The 17032-nt window shown below is 39.6% G+C and overlaps 4 protein-coding genes across 4 annotated transcripts; 1 reads left to right on the plus strand and 3 right to left on the minus strand.

Moving 5' to 3' along the window:
- Positions 1-426: 426 nt before the first annotated feature.
- Positions 427-5773, plus strand: Cbr-dnc-1 (the record flags this gene model as incomplete). The annotated part of the gene is made up of 13 exons (XM_045235478.1): positions 427-457; positions 519-802; positions 844-945; positions 1275-1358; positions 1456-1528; positions 1575-1765; positions 2033-2773; positions 3089-3165; positions 3214-3751; positions 3798-4229; positions 4274-4986; positions 5016-5580; positions 5627-5773. 13 exons carry the CDS (start codon positions 427-429, stop codon positions 5771-5773), a joined length of 3978 nt encoding a protein of 1325 aa, XP_045093110.1.
- Positions 5774-6430: 657 nt separating this feature from the next.
- On the minus strand, positions 6431-11477 carry Cbr-rbr-2 (the record flags this gene model as incomplete). Its single annotated transcript, XM_045235479.1, has 10 exons — positions 6431-6513; positions 6563-6864; positions 6913-7571; positions 7619-7914; positions 7961-8148; positions 8359-10366; positions 10417-10601; positions 10655-11091; positions 11138-11269; positions 11319-11477. 10 exons carry the CDS (start codon positions 11475-11477, stop codon positions 6431-6433), a joined length of 4449 nt encoding a protein of 1482 aa, XP_045093111.1.
- A 1748-nt stretch (positions 11478-13225) lies between these two features.
- Positions 13226-13734, minus strand: CBG05958 (the record flags this gene model as incomplete). Its single annotated transcript, XM_002633191.1, has 2 exons — positions 13226-13506; positions 13572-13734. The coding sequence occupies 2 exons, from the start codon at positions 13732-13734 to the stop codon at positions 13226-13228; spliced, it is 444 nt and encodes a 147-aa protein (XP_002633237.1).
- Positions 13735-15655: 1921 nt separating this feature from the next.
- On the minus strand, positions 15656-16782 carry CBG05957 (the record flags this gene model as incomplete). Its single annotated transcript, XM_002633190.1, has 4 exons — positions 15656-15715; positions 15765-15943; positions 15988-16159; positions 16750-16782. 4 exons carry the CDS (start codon positions 16780-16782, stop codon positions 15656-15658), a joined length of 444 nt encoding a protein of 147 aa, XP_002633236.1.
- Between the last annotated feature and the right edge of the window lie 250 nt (positions 16783-17032).

A 17032-nucleotide genomic window follows, 5' to 3' on the forward strand; every position in this document is an offset into this window, starting at 1 on the left:
AATTAGGCCCCGCCCCCGGCTCCGCTCATTTTTCCTCCTAGATGGTTATTCCCACTTTTTGTTTTCCTCCCAGTGGGTGTGCTCTCAACGAAAAACGCGCTTTCCGAATTTTCAGATTTCTTGAAGAAATTTTCTTCATCAGAACGGTTTCTCAAAAAGTCAATTCTCAAAAGTGAAAGATACAGCGAAACGGCATATAAATTAAAGAATATTTATTCGAAAATGTTTCTCAGCTGCTTTGCCTTGGCGCGACTATGCGCACAGAAAACGCGCCAGCCATCACTTCACTGTTTGAAGTCGGCTCTCTCAGTTTCGCGTTGACCAAAGAAACTGTTTCGCAACACGATATCGATCTAATTTCAATTGTTTTCAGGTATATCTAATTATTCGTTGGATCAAAAATATTGATCGAGCGTCATCTCCCGGATGTCGTTCGAAATAGGAACCCGGGTCAAAAGTGAGTATTTTACATATACAAGATAGACCCTGAACAAGAGCTAAATAACTGTTGATTCCAGCTAGCTCGGGAAACGGGAAGGTAGTCTTCGCTGGCCAGACGCAGTTTGCCGAAGGTGAATGGATCGGAGTCATTTTGGATACCCCAACTGGAAAGAATAACGGAACAGTTAAAGATGTTGCATATTTCCAATGCGAACCTAATTACGGAGTTTTTGTCAAAGCAAGTGCTGTTGAACTTGAAGATACAGTAAAAAGATCCGGATTGAAAGCTCCAACAGCTTCGGCGATTCGCAAAGACTCGAGTGTAATGAGTCGATCTGCAGGATCAAAAGCATCTCCAGGGGTAAGCTGAATAGCAAGTTGAATACTATGAATCAATTTCAGTCGAGTCCTGGAATTTCACCAGCTGCATCGTCGGAGAAGTTATCCGGGCGGCAGACCGGAATGGGTCCACGTTCAGTGTCAAAGCTAGTAGATCCCAACGAGGTAAACTGATTGTTAAAACATACAGTGGGGTTTATTAGATTATAGAAAAAGCGGTCAACAACACCGCAAAAGGCGAGGTCTCCAGCTCCGCCTATGACAAAAAACAAATCTGATTCGACGGTAAATTGAACACATGAATGTTTTGTTATGCTTGTTTAGAGAAACCTGCTTCAAAGCATCTTGAACTTATTTTTAATTATCATCATTTGTGTTCTTACTATGCTGGAACTTTTTTCTTGTTTTGGCTTGTTTCAGTTGTCGCTTACAGACTTTATCTCACCCCTTATGTCTTCTGGCTCGTGTTCTAATTACCTAATTGTCGTTTTCAGTCAAGAATGGTCCGTGAATTCTCCAACTTATCACAATCTTCCGTTGCTTCGAGTCGTGCTAGCGCATCTACATCTAAACCTAGGGTTTGTCTGCTTTTCGTGCTTTCCTCTAATTATTGTCTTGTAACTAAATACTTGAAGTTAACTCTCTAAAAACATGACATACATTGACCAGTTGCAGCCTCAATTCACCGCACCAGATGCAGCTTCAAGACGACAAAGTTTGGCGCCTCCAAAGAAAGTTTCAACAACAGGTAAAATTTAGGGTTTCGGAAGAATCATAAATATCTTTTGTTCCAGTGCCTCCTGCGAAAAATAATTCCATTGCAAAGCCGCGACAGTCAATGGCACCGAGTAAACCAACAGAGGAGACGAAACCTGCTGAATCTGAAACAGAGGTTCCAAATGAATTGCCACCTCCAACAATGACAGAATCTGGAACAGTACTCCCCAACGAAAGTGTTCTTTCACGAGCTAAAAAGATAGATGATGTGAGTTCTCAGAACAAAAACTATATGATTTCGTAGTGGTAGATGTAGAAATTTGTGTATTCTATCCTTTAGAGCATAGAGGAATTGCCAGAGGACTGTTTGGAGAACGAAGGCAATAACTCTGAGTCTAGATCTCGATCTTCTTCTTTTTTGACTGTTATAGCGGTAGGTAGAGCCCGAATATGTTCATCCTGAGTTTTCCTATTCACAGCATTGATTGGTTCCTATATGGTAGATATATTCGACAGTTAATTTTCATTCATTCAGACGGGACCAGCTGCTCCAATGTCACCTATCTCCACAACTTCTGCTGCTGCTCATCCACGAACAACTTCAATTTCTTCAAACATCGACCATTCCACCGAACTAGAATACCTTCGAATTCAGGTTAAAGAACTCACCGATAAACTAGAGACAACAAGAGCAAAACGAAAAGACGATCATGCAAAGCTTCTCGAGTTCGAGCGAATTTCTATTGAGCACAGAACTCTTCAAGATGTGAAAAGTCGATTGAATGACAAAGTGGTTGAGCTAGAAAGACAACTTCTCGAAGAGAGAAGATCCGCTGAAGAGCTGAGAGCTTGGCACGAAGATAACAAGAATTCAATTGAGGAGAGCAAAGAATTGATGGAAATGGCCACTATTGAAAAGGAGCTGGCCGAGGAAAAAGCTGATGTTGCTGAAATTAAAATCAACGAACTCACGGAAGAATTGGAAAAGATGAGAGTTAAGCTGGGACTTTTAGAAGACGAAATGGCAAACGGTGGAGGTGGTGCTCAAGTTGGAAACACAGTTCAAATGAGACAGATTGAAATGCAGAATGATAAGCTGAAAGACGCTCTTATCAAGATGCGTGATTTGAGTGCTCAAGCTAAACTTGATCAACAAAAGGCAGTGGAAGAAGCTGAAAGATTGAAGAATGAGAATTCTGAACTCATTCGAGTCGCAGAGAACCTCAAGAGACAAGCTGAAATTGCTGAATCCAAGATAGCCGGATTCCAAGAGCAGGTACGTAATAAACTCAGAAATGATTAGCGTGAGGTTTGAAACATTCTGAATTTTGATGCTTCGTAAATGTGTTGTGTATTCATCTTGTCACACTCGATTCTTTTCTGTTTCAGATAGAATTTTCAAATATGTGGGAAGAGGTAGATTTTTTTGATAAGTAGATCATATCGTGGTGTTCAGTTCTATGGTCAATCTTTCGTTAGAAATTGTGTGATTTGTCCACCCTGGGACGACTATATCTGCACGCTTCCTAGAAACAAATATCTTTCCATCCCCCGAATTTCGAATGATCCGTTTCATATTTCCATATTTCAGATTGATGCTGCCATGGGTGCTGAAGCAATGGTTACTCAGCTAACGGATAAAAACTTCAACATGGAAGAACGTATTGCGTAAGTTTGAAACTTGTTGAATAGCTTTTCTAACTTTGTTACTTACAGGCAGCTTGAGGAGACGATAGAAGACATGGAAGAAGCTAAAGACTTGGATGAGCAACTTGCTGAAGTACAAAAACAACAAGAGAAAGATCTCATGAAGGAAATCGAGCAACTGAAAATTCATATACATGAACTGAACGGACGCATACGAGATGAACAAAAGCATGCTGCCGAGTTGTCCCAAACTATTTTGAAGTTCCGAGAAAGAATGGCAAATTTGAATTCTCAAATTCAAGATCAGAAGGATCAAATTTTGAGTCTTGAAGAGCAAGTTCATGGTCAAACGACGGAAGATAACGATCGGGCAACAATGTTCAACCAACTTCAAATTTCGGCGAACCGCAATTTCTCGGAAATCGTCGAGCGACAGATCAATGCAATCGAGGTTGAATATGCCCGTCGCCAGGCTGGATACTTGAAGGCGTTCCTTCCTGATAATTTTGCTCGTGTTGGAGGAGAAAATGACTCGATTCTTTTAGTTGTCTTGCTTCCACGCCTCTCTGCAAAGGCAACGTTATTCGCTACTTTAGCTGCTCAATGTGTAAGTTTGTACTTTCTAATTTATCATAATATAAAGTGAATTCCAGTATCCACAAGTTCCGGGAGGAATGCGTCGTGAGCATGTAACAAAGTCTCACAAGGGAGAACAATGGGCTCACGTGGCACGTGTCTCGTATCTTGCAAACTCCATAGTCGCTGCTGTCGGAAAATTAGAAAGTGCCGTTGGAGAAACTACTGTAGAAGCGCTGATAAAATTGACAGAAAGCTACGGTGAGATGGCAACTCACGAAAGAGCAATTGATCAATACTTGGAGCTTCTCAAAACTTCTCGTTTCGACGAGAATACTTCTCTTGACGGATTCATCCGTCCTCTCGCCTACTTCCAGATGATTTTTTCGTTACAATTTGGTGGTGATGGGTTCAACGCTTCACAATGGATTTCATCAGTTTGTTCGTCTCTCACAGCAGGTCTCGCGTATTGTCGGGTGAATACCCAAAGAATTTCCTACTTCTTACAGGTAAACATTACAAAAATTACCAACAAATTGAACCTTTTTTTCAGGAATCGGTTAATGCTGGAGAAGTGTTCAATCTCCTTCAATCTCTAAACGACGAGTTTGCTGCTTGCGAGTCTGTAATTCTGAAAGCAGCTCGACTTCTCCCGAATGGAAGTGACCCACGAAAAATTATCAAGTTGGAAAGTGATTTTACCGATGAGCTTCTCAACGCTGTTGCCCAGCTTGATAAAATGGCGTCCACACTTCAAGAAGTTTGTACAAACGGAGCACACAATTTTGGTGGAATTTCGGAGACAGAAGGATTTGACGATAAGAGAGTCAAAGAGATGATCCATTCAGTTGTTGCCAAGAGCAGTGGATACATTGCAATCGAGAATACTTTCGATCCTATTCGCACAACGATGAGGTCTCTTCGCGATAGTCTCGAGAAAGTGAATTCCACTTTGGAATCTGCTAAAATGGAGCATGTTGCTCCGGAGAAGAAGACATTCCCACCTCTTCTCGACAGAGCACACCATCGGAAGCAAGCAGCTCAAGAAGCAGAAGGACTTCGTTGGCAAATGGAAAAGAAAGATAATGAGATGTTGGAATTGCGTAAGCAAATCAAGGCACGAATCGAAGATGTATCAAACTTCAAGTTACGATTGGATATGGCAGAGTCTCGTTTGAATTCTACTGATAAGGCAGAGGGAGACAAGGTGAAGCATTTGGAAGAAAAGATAAACCAGATGGTGGCTGATCACAGAAGAAAACAAATGTATGTTTGTAATATGTTTCATATTTAAGAATTTTTAAATTTAGTGAGTTCGATGAATCGATGGATGCACTACAACGAGAGATGAAAGAAGTCGAAGGGGAGAACTTGGAACTGAAACAACGTGCTAACAAGATCAGCAAGGAAGCTCTTTGGAAAAACATTCATGCCATGGAGACGCGATCCGCAGGTGCTCCTACTGCCCCAAGTTCGTCGTCAGTAGTAGAGGAAGGCAGTGCGAGTAGAGGAGAAGTTGTGTTCCTTGAAAATCAGTTGAACAAGCAGACGGATGCCAGAAAGCGAGCAGAGCTCGAGATCAGAAAACTCAAAGGAGAACTAGCCCAATCTGGATCGAAACGATTCTCAACTGTTCCAGGATTGATCTCGGGACCAGTTACTTTGGAATCTCAAACTAGACAAGATTTATTACTAAAACTCTTGGACAATCTTCATGATGAATCCCTCCGTTTGCGACGCGAAGAAGTCAGTCATCAGACTTATGTACCTTCGAATCCAAAAATTTCAACTGAGAGAATGTTGGAGGAGATGGAGAAATTTAATGCTAAACGCGAGCAGTTTTATGATAAGCTCAACTCGGTATGAATTGAACTTGAAGCTAGAATGTATTTTTTTCTCTTTTCAGGTTAATCGCCGTCTTCGTCGTGTATGGTTCGATGCATGGGGAGAGGAGTATCCATTTGATATTGCCACTTCTATTCGATCAGCTCCACCGGTTCCAGAATCCAAAAAGTTCGACGAAGTCAGTGCGAAATGGGGAATAGTTTGGTAGTGAAACAGTTAATTTATTTCATTTCGTCAACGACATAATAGTTCTTATTTTGCACTGCGGCGGGTTTCGCAACAAAGCTTGTAATTTAATAGTTGTCCTCTTTTATTTCAATATTTATTGTAAATAAACACTTTTTATGATCATAAAGATTTTGATACAAATAATGATTCAGGCATTTAAAAGCTTTGAATGGAGAAAAAATATATTAGAGTCTCGTCTACAAGAGCTGGATAGTAAAGTACGAATAATAGAGATTTAGAAAAAACTCTTCGATTGGACTTATGGGGGACTTAGAAATGGATGCGCGGGGAGACAAAAGGAGAGTTAGACTGGGGCAACCCGATTCGAGATTCAACAGAGAAGAACTAAAGAAAGAGAGAGAGAGAAAGAATCAGAAAGGAAATAATGCGATGAAATGAAAGAAGCTGGTAAGATTCGGGAGAGACTACTGTACTTTTTTGACATTTTTGCTGAAAGCTTGTTAGGAAATGAGAACGATACATTAAAGAGGAAACCTTGATTCAGGCGGCCGGTGAATCGGCTGAGAAGTTGCAATGATTAGTCAATTATGATAGAACTCTGATGAAAATGGATAGGGTTGATGTTAGATTATGATGAAAACAAATGGGGATAAAACGGGAATGTTTGAATGGGGAATCATTCTGTAGAAACACTGGAAGCTGGAGAATCAGCGTGATCGAGGCATGATGAGCAACGGTATTCGTGCATATCATTGATTTCTGCAATTGGCAAAGGTTACTGAACTGAAATCGGCACTCATGTACTCACCTCGAAGAGTAAACCCTACACAAATCACATGGAACCAGTTTTTGCAGCCAGCATCACACATAACCCAATTGACTGAATCGCCGAATGGCTTCAGACAACTTCGTGCTTGGCAAGACTTGAACTCAGTCTCTTCCTCGCAGTAGTCAATTGGAGAAATCTGTCCTTGGCGTTTACGCGATTTACTTTTTGATGAATCTTTTTGAGAAGGATTAGGTCTTTTGCGTTTAGAATTCAACTTGGGATCGAACAAAGAAGCGGATGGTTTCGATTTGACAGGTCTTTGTTGAAGCTCGAGAGCAGCGCTGAAAATCAAGAATGTGGTGTTTGTTTTTATATCGATATTTAAATACCTGGCTTGCTTTTCCAGATAATCTCCGAAAAATTCGTGGATCAATTCAACAGCCTTGGGAAGTCCGTTGGGGTTCATTATCTCACATGCGAGCCAATCAAAAAGCGCTTTTTTGCACATTTCATCACTTGCGACTTCACCGGACTGACGTTTGTTTGAGCAATCCATGAGGTTTTGAGTGATTATCCTCGACTTTTGGATAAGATTCCGAACAAGATGAGTCTCCATACAACCAGATGGTGTTCCATTCAAAGCATTCGCAACGTCGTCGATCACTGGACGTTGTCCTCTCAAACAACGCACACACATGAAACATCCTTTTGGTAAATGTTGGAAAAATGTGGACCACTCGCAACATCGGACATGAAATTGCGATTCACACATGATACATGACAACACTGATTCAGATGAGTCGCTTTTGTTGCCTCCAAGACAACAACATCCCTCTAGTCCACGGGCAGAATTCGTTTGTTTGACTTTCTCGAAAATTCTGGATTGCATTTCACGGAGAGAAGATTGATGATGGAGCATCTGTTCCAGGGAGTCAAAGTCTTTTATTTGATGCCATTCATTTCCAGAATTGATTGTTTCTCCTTGGTAGTACAATTGCAACACCTGTCCTTCTGCAAGAGGAGTCAAATCATCACGCTCCGAGACAATCTGGAAAAACCGTTAGAACTCAAAGTAGATCAAATTGTCATTCATACCTCAAACAAATTGTGATAAGAATTCATGGGTTTGAACAGCTTGGCTATTCGTTCCGTGAACAAATTCATTCTGTTTATCAGCTCAAGAAGGGAGGAATGTTCTTGTGATTTGTGCAGAGTCTTTGATAATTCACATGCTTTGCTCAACTCTACTGCTTTCGCAAATGTGATTGAACTGTCTCCAAGACGCAGAAGCTGAGGTTTCAAATCAAGTCCAGAAAGTGCGGGAATTGTAGAATCTATCATTGACTTAATTTTTGCGATTTGACCAATTTCAAACCGGACCAAGTTGATATCTGAAATGTGATAATAAGAAAGCGGCCCTATCAGATATCAGCTTACATGGCTCGTAGAACCAGTCTGATGTTCTCAGATTTTTCCAAATCGATTGAAGCTTGTCCAGTGAAGGGTTATCGAAGTATTCTGTAGCTTCTGCTTCGCGTTTATTAGCTTCGGCGAGCATATGTTGAAGTTTGGCTATCAATTGGGAAGTATGGTTGCTTGAACTTCGAGATCCTTCTCGAATCAATCTGGAAAATTTTTTTTATTATCACATTCTATCCTATTTACCATGTTGTTTTTATCATGGACTATCATTGTCAACGTTTTTCTAGAAATTAACTTTAGGTTTAAAACGTCTTTCAGAAGTTTTAACTGGAATTCATACAGTACCTATAATACAGAAGTCAAGGCGATAACCGTAATAATTCTAAATATACTACTGACTGATATAAACTTACGCTATAACATCTTTATTGGTGTATCGCATCTTGTATTCGAAATCAATGTCCTTTTCCATATTACTCGTTGGAGCCCACGAAGTAATTTCAATGGCTCTTTCTGACCATTCCTTCATTCCGACAACTTTCCGTAATTCCTCAATCTCAGACAATTTGATATCATACTCATCTCCTTCTTCTATAAAGTGCTCAAAATCATCTTTGGAATACTTGTGTTCTTGACTCATCATGATTTGAGCTTTGGATCTCCATGCATCGATTTGATCGAGAAACTTTTGAAGTTTATCAATTAGACCGGAGAGGTTGCAATCCATTCCTTGCATTTGTTCAATGAGAGATTTGACTCCATCCGCATCAGTTCGTGTATCTGCTCTTTGGCATCGAGTCTTTGTTCGCGTGCGTACTTTTTTGAACAGAAGTTGATTGGCTTTTTCGATAGCACTTTTAGCTGTATGTTGAATAGCGATTATGTTATGAACTTGATTTTTCTGACGACTGCTGCTCTGCTCTTCAACGTTGTATAAATCTACCATTGGTTCCAGTTTCGGCATCTCCTCTTGGGTGTACATGTCGTCGTCGTCCTCTTGCCATCCAGCGGTGTCAACAGTTCTCTTTCCAAGCTCATCAAAAAGATGTGTCAAATTATCAATTTCGTATCTGTATTGGTACTTGTAATCTTTCGGAGTGCAAGTTTTACAGAGGTGATCATGATGTTCGACGCAGGTCATCCGTTTGTGTTTGTTGCAGATCAGAGCACACATGAACAGTGTCGTTTTACAGAATCGACATGATCTCTGCTCGTCGGGTATCTTCTCGAATGCTACTTGTTCCACGTTACGGGCAGGAACTCCTAGTTGGGCAATAAACTGACGGAGTCTCTTCTGCTTTTCAATCACTCTTTTGAGCTCATCGTATGCGGCAAGTGTTGTAGATAGACCTAGTCTGTCCATGGCTTCAATCATCTTGAACAAGAGCTCATCGTGAGAGAACACGAGGTACCTTCGTACATTTGAATACGATTGCACGCATTCGCGACCTTTCGCCAGCCAGTCGATCGGAGCAAAGTTCACAGCTTCTGCGAAGTTAAGACCTTCGTTGTATCCGGCGTGATAGGCACGGGGGAAGGTTATAACAAATTCACCAGCATTCTGATGAACTGAATAAATTGGAACACCCAGTGATCGAAGAAGGCTTGGATTGGCGGCAGTGGTCATGTGATGAAAAAGATCTCTTTGTCTTCCAGTCAAGCCAGGTGCAAGTCTTTTCAATGCTTCTTCGAATTTTTCAGCATCGTCTCCGCCAACTCCATACCAAATTTTGCGCTCTCCAAAGTGATTGTAGTTTACAGAATAAGTCCAATGATCCTCTGTGTGCCAGCAGAATGTAGAGAAACACATTCCTACATAGACCCACGGGACCATCATTCCGGATATTCCAGTGTTGAAGTAGGATAGGACTGATTCACTGAGAACTGGCATGTTGTTCAGATTCCAAGCGTGGTTAGCATATTGTTGTTTCAGTTTGCTATCGGGACCAGTATGTTTATCTTCTTTTCGTGGAAATCCACTTCCAACTCGGCTTGTAATCAAGTCAGCTCCATACTTCACAGCAACTGGGTTGTCATGAGACACTACATTCTTCCAAAACTCTTTCTCCAATGCATCACACGATACTTTCGAAACGTTGTCAACTCCGAAATAATCGCACTTCCATTTGTTTGCGAACTCAGTGAATGTATTCAGGTTGTATTCTGTTTCAGCGTCGTAGAATCCCCAATCGAGTCCAATCTTGGCGTCTTCCGATTCGATGCATTTTGGACATCTCCATTCTCCTTCGGGAACTTCATCGAGAACTGGATCACAGCAATAAGTATGACGACCACTGTTGCATCCTTCAATGTCGCACAGCAGAAGAAGATCTTCGTCTTTTCCTTCGTTACAGGAGACGCAATATACTTGCTCAATTACATCTTCATTTTCCTCTTCATCTTCTTCAGTTTTGGAATTTTCTGAAGATGATTTTCAATTGTTTTTTTCTGTATAAATGTAAATGACTTACTCTTTCCTCGGGATCCTTTTTTTGGAGTACCATTTGATGATTTTTTAGCTGGGACTGGCTTCTTGTTTTTAGACCGTCGTCGTCCACTCTGCATTGACATCGGGCATTCTTCTTCGACATCTTCTGTGTTTTTGCCATCAGTATTTTCAGGCTCACTTCTCATTGTACCGTGATGATGTTGATATCTGAAAAACGGATTATACTCTTGAAAACTCACTACAAAGAATGGATCACTCACTTATGCTTTAATTCCTCCAATTCATCATCACTTTCATCTTCGTTTTTCATTGCCTTTTCTTTTAAGTTACGGTTGAATGGCTCAATGTGCAAGTTGTAATGTGCGCGTATGAGGTTGATGAAATAAGATGGAACTCCTCGAGTCATTTGCTCCTTTGGCAGGTATTCACGAGCAACATCTCTCCATCGTTCCTCATCGTTCACTTCTTCACAACCACCGAAATTCTGAACTATTCGATGGAGTCTGTACAAATCCACAACGTTTCCGTCTCTATCCACCGGGAACTCGAATTGGAGTCCAGAATATCGGTTGAAGTTAACAAGACGTTCAATGAAAGTATGCTTTTCTTTCACGATTGCTTCCACTTCGTTTAGCTTCTGTGTCCGCGGACGAAATGTGAACTTTTCCTTATCTATAGCGAATGGAGGTTTGAAGTCCTGAAAAATCAACGTTATATGTTACAGTAACCACACTGTTATATACCGATGGTGGGACGATTTTGACAACTCCGTAGCGCTCTGCATCCGGTCGTATTTTCGCTACGTATTCGATTGGATCTGCGAACTCTTCAGACGTTGGGTAATACACTGGAGCCATTGGAGGTCGTTGGAAGTTCTGGAAATTATTCACATTAGTGAAGATCTTTAGAATATGTTTTCCCAACCTTATAGAAGTGATCGTACATCTCCATTTTGCCTCCAGGGTTGGACTGCGTTCTGGGTCTAAACGATCCATTGCTTGACACTGTTTTCTTTTTATGCGATGTGCTTGTCGAGGGAGCTGACGACGTCGTAGCAATGTCCTCTTGTCGACGTCCACGCATGATAATATGATTCTTTTTATAGCTTCATGAGATCTGTAACTCAAATTGGGTCATTCTTTATAGCAAATTCTGAGCAAGAGAAATTCAGAGATTGCTCAATGGACGTTTCAGACAAATAGTGGATTTAAGAGCATTATAATCTAATAAGGTGAACATTTTCTCCATCAACAAGGCCAAGAATATCTACAGTAACTCTGTGGAGAAAAATCAAAGCAGAAAATCTTCTTCTTCGAATCCTACTGTGATCTCTCATGGAAAACGTAAAGGGCGACCGGTATTATTTTGCCACTTTGCACTAGTCCGATGTCTTCTCATCGAAAATTGCGTGCGGTAAAAGATAAGCAAGGAAACCGAGAAAAATATAGATAAAAATCGGAGAACCGTGTGAGGCAATAGCCCCCAGCGCCCACCCGTGTTGGACTACGACATGTTTTGAAAATGCGCCCCACCGCAGAAAACTCTCGCGACGTCACTCTCGTCGTCGCGGCACCCCTCTTTTCAACGATCTCTGCATGGAAAGTTCGCTGCGTCTATCATCTCGCAACCCTATTTCTCATGTCGTGTGCGCAACGCGCTCTCGCGTGGGCCTGTGAGTAATACGTGAATTTTTGCACTAACTTTTTTTGAGGCCAGCTGAGGGAAGATGGGCGCGCACACAAAGAGAGCGAGGCAAAGAACGGGAATACGATTGAAAATGAACAGAGACAGAAGGCTTTAGAGAGGGAAAAAAGAAAAAATGGGAAGCAACGGCTCCGCAAAATGGCTCAGAGCTCGAGCTGAAATATATAATTGTAGACGGAAACGGATATGATGTGAATCATCTAGATTTTTGAATGCTCAAGTCCTTTATGTATTCGGATGGGAAGGTCTATATAACTCATTACATCCCCGAGTAAGATACAGATATGAAAAATACGTAAAATCCAAACGTTAGGTATTTTATCTGAACATAGAACGAGAGGGATATTAAAAGACAGAACATGAAGTCACAGAATATAGTTGCAGAGTATGAATCAGCTGTTTGTTAGACAAGAAGCTGATTAGACGAGGTAGAGAAAGACGTGTTTCCTTACTAAACATTCGTCGTACGAAAAGAGGAAGCAGAAAAAGCAGACAAGAGAAATTTATAACCGAACACTGAAGACGTGATCATGAAAAGTAACTGAATCGAGAAGGGGGCATGCTGAACTACAAAACTATTATAGGTCAACTTCAGTTTTTTTTAAATCAAAATATTCAGACATTGAAATAAGAACACTCACCTGCAACTCGTATACCGTAATAAATAGGGACTGTGTTCTTTCTATTTAGTAATCGATTGAAGAATGCTCGTATTCAGAAAACTTCTTACGAAACGGGGAGAAGATATTATGTATATGTTCGGTGTGTCAAGAACACCTGTCTTCTCGTTGCTATGGAAATCTCCTCTACACGAACATTGCCCAGAGCATAGACGCGTATTTGGCATGTAGTTGGTCTATTGACTTTAGTTGGTGTATTGATTATTATAGATTAACAGTGGGTTACTGTAACTATTCTGTCAGTAGATATTGACCGGAATTGGGTTGTCGAGAAAACTTTGTTTGTCAAAAAAGAAATAGACCGTAATATAAAATAATTACAAACAGGCGAATTTCCAGAAAAAAAAATAAGGCTTTGGTTTTGGGAAGATTTTCAAATCTTTCACTCGAGTTTGGATCATTTTGATTAGAAATAACATTGTAATGTTAAGTTGACAGAAAATACATTTAAATCATTTCTTGCTCTTTGAGTTTCTTCTCATCAACAAGCGGAAGAATTTGGTAGACAGCGGTTTTCTCCGATTCCTTCTTTCTTCTGTAGTCGGAGAATTCCATTGCGTAGGCAATGATGAGCATGGAGAGAATCGTGATGATGGCAATTGTCGGGTAACCAGTCTCCACAGACATGTAGGCAAGAGAACACATGAACATGGCGAACCAGACACGTGGACTGATGATGGCAAGAGGGGTTGAACCAAGTTCCATCAGGAAGAAGACGTTCACGTCATCTGAAAATTTTGATTTCATGATGGAACGGGAAACCCAGACAAAATTATGTAGACTACAAACTCACTGAATCCAGAAATTTTATAATCCTCAGTTCCGGTGTATGCCAAAAGGAGTTTGATCGAAGCCATCGTGAAAGCAACTACAAAGCATGGCCAGTTTCTGTCTACAGCTGTTGGAGTCTTCTGCTCAATTGTCTTTCTGGAAGTTGGAAGCATAACGGCGACCATTGTGATGCAGACTGAAAATATATGAATGGACCCGTGGGGGGTCTATTGGATGAGTTGTATCAGGTGGAGCAATAATCGGTGCGCACAAACAAATTTTACAAAAAAAATGGGATGAGAAATACAAAATATTTTTCTCCTAAAGGATCCAACTGAATAAATAGGAAAGGACGATTCAAGAAAACCTCTTTATACTTTTAAAAGGGTCAATGCCATTTTGAAGAATAGGGTGACCGGTGAAGTCAAGACAATAGAAGAATAGGCGCTATCTTGGATTGAGATCTACAATAATTCAGAGTAAAGAAAAAGATCGGAATGGTAGATAGGTGAAAATGGTAGAGGTCGAGGACGAATGAATGGGAGACACAAGGTTCTTTTGTTTAGAAATATGAACCGCATGTTTAGATTCAAAAGTGGGTGGTGACTGTATTGCTCATGTGATTCAAATGAATGGCTAATTGAAATATTATATTGTTTTCCAGACGAGGATGCAGGCCCTATACATAACAAACCACAGTTTGGAGGAAATAACTTTTTAAACGAGTTCAAAAAGAACTCTCTTGCGTCTAAAGTTTGGAAAAACTGAAAAATTAAATAATTTGCCAAGTCTAAAGTTTCTAATATTGAACGCTGTCTTCAATAACAAAACTTGAACTGGTTTGAAAATCTTTCAACTTGCACCAAATGAGCGTTCCACAGGAAACAGGCTAAATGAGACCAATCTGTGGATGGTGTTGTGTGGAATATGTACACAGATGTCTCATTTGAGTTTGTATTTGTCTGATCATAAGTCAAAGTTTCGGATGTATTAAGTTTGGTAGTCATACTGGAATGGACTCGATCAATTGTTTGAATGCTTTTTAGATAATGAGGTAGTCACCCTTTTTTGTGTTTTTTGAATATCATTAAATGATCATTAGAATGATAAAAAGTAATCGATGCCAAAACCTAGAAATTTTCGAAAATCTTCCCAAGAAATATGGGGACTGAAAGTGATTGCGATTGGTTTAAACTTTTTCGGGTACGTAAAAGACTACCAAAATAGTAGAAATTTTGAATTTATGAATTCAGACGGATGTAATTGTTGAATGAGTCATGATTTTTTTTAAAGCTTATCAACTGAAAATTGTTGAATGATAAAAATCACTATTGGTTTTTTTGTTTCAAAGTTATGCACACGCACTCTTGCCGCACCCTGTACTTGTTAGTTAGAATTATTTAACACAGGTAAGGCGGGTTGCCGAAAAGCGTGCAAACGGCGGCTGAAGGTATAAGAGGTGGCTATCACTTGCGTCTTTAAGAAAATATTGAAATAATTTATGACAAAAAGTATAAAATGCAATCATTAGTAAATTACGGATAATAATCAGACCAAAACTATGTTTATTGTTCTTCAAAAAAAATCAATTGAACTATTAAAAAACGATTTTTTTTCTTTTAGTTTCATTCAATAAACTTGTTTTTTATTATGGTTTGCTTACTAATAATTGCCTTCTAAACTTTTTGACACAAATTTCTCCCCATTTGCTTATAGGCGCAACTCAAAGCCAATTCTTGGATTTCAGCCGCCGTTTGCACGCTTTTCGGCGACTTCGTCTTTCCTGTGTAGCAAAGACAAAAGTAGAACAATATTTTTGTTTTTTACACCTGAAATATTTTAGACCAAATTGATATCCGTTATAGTATTTTCAAATTTATGTTCTTGATCTTTTTTTTAACAACAATGTCCACGATTGTCAACTGTATAAACACTTGTTTTCTAGTAGCAAATATCCACAAAAAATAACATTTCCGGTTTTTTTTTTCATATTTCTTCTTGCAAAATTTTTTTTCAAAGCTTATGATATACATTTTTTATCATCTGTTTAGTATTATAGGCTGTGAAACAAAGAGTTTAATAGCAAATAAAATAATAAAAATTCTATTATGAATAGCACGGAACAGCACGAATATCATAGATTTTGTACTCATCGCTTTCATTATTCTGAAATTAACATTCATTCGGAAAAATGAAAAAAAAAGAAAATTCTAACCATTCTGGCAAAGTAAACTTTCTCTCCTGATTCTTTTTCTCCATTCAAATGGGTAAGAACCTCATCGACCGAAAATTGAATTGTGTGGTTAGTGAAAGGAACTGGATAGGCGAATTTCAGAGAAAGGTCTACGTGGCTAAGATTTGGAATCAATGCCTCCAGTTTGTCGGATAGATATTCTGAAATACAACATCTACTGATTTCCTCTCCACGTTCCACTTACCATAGTCCCCTCTTTTCCCACAGTCATCAACTGTGATGTCTCGAGAGATGACGTGACTATCCTCCAGTTTTATTCTTCCGTCAAGAATGTGTTTATATTCATCAGTCAACTGAGCAGCCGTGTACCTTGGATGATCTTCAAGTGAACGAGAACTTACAGAAGAGAGAAGGCACTGAAAATATCTTGTGATTTGCTAGAGAAAAACAACTTTCTAGGCAAAAAATGCACCTTTTTTAATGAACCCGGATTTTTTTATTTTTCGGAACTCGCCCTCAAAACTCCTAGAGGGAAGTGAAACTGAAATTGATCACTGATATGTTTTTTCAGTTTCAGTCTGTTTTCGTAAAAAGTTAAACAAAAATCTTGGTACATGCTATTGTTTGCAAAAAGTTATAGTCTGTTTGAGTTCTTGTTTTCGAAATTGATAAAAAGTATTTTTTTATTAAAATTTTAAACATGATTTCAGGGATGACACAAAAAGTAAAAGAAGAAGAGTCATTTGGATCCACTATTTTTCAATGTCAACTTACCGTAAAACCTGTAATACATGGCGCCCCACACTGTCCAGTTTGAGCCAATTATCTCAGCTCCTATGAGAGATATGAAAGCTATGTCAACTGATAAAATGTTGGTAGAATTATGATGAACAGTCTATCAGCTGACAACTTTTTAAAATCTTTAACAGGAATTGAGATGAACTGGCTCGAAGTTAAAGTTAGAGACCGTTCCATTACAGCTTTTACGACGACAGTTGCAACTTACCAGTAGTGCTGTGCAGATCGCGATGTTTTGCATGTTGTAAAGATTGGAGTCTGGAAAGAAGCAATTTCGATTTCCCGTTCTGATCATGAGAAAGCGGAAAAGAAATGAAAAAATGAAGAAAATGGAAAAACAAAAATAGTCGAATTTGTGGTGTTGTTGGAAACTGAACAAAACGGTTTAGAAAAAATGATAAGGAGACAACTGCTCCATTCCCGCCTCCTCTTTAAAAGTTAGAAACTTTATTTTTTTTTTTGCAATATGATATCCACCACGAGGTGATCAG

This window comes from Caenorhabditis briggsae, assembly GCF_000004555.2.
Source record: "Caenorhabditis briggsae complete genome, chrIV, whole genome shotgun sequence".
NCBI classification, from domain to species: domain Eukaryota; kingdom Metazoa; phylum Nematoda; class Chromadorea; order Rhabditida; family Rhabditidae; genus Caenorhabditis; species Caenorhabditis briggsae.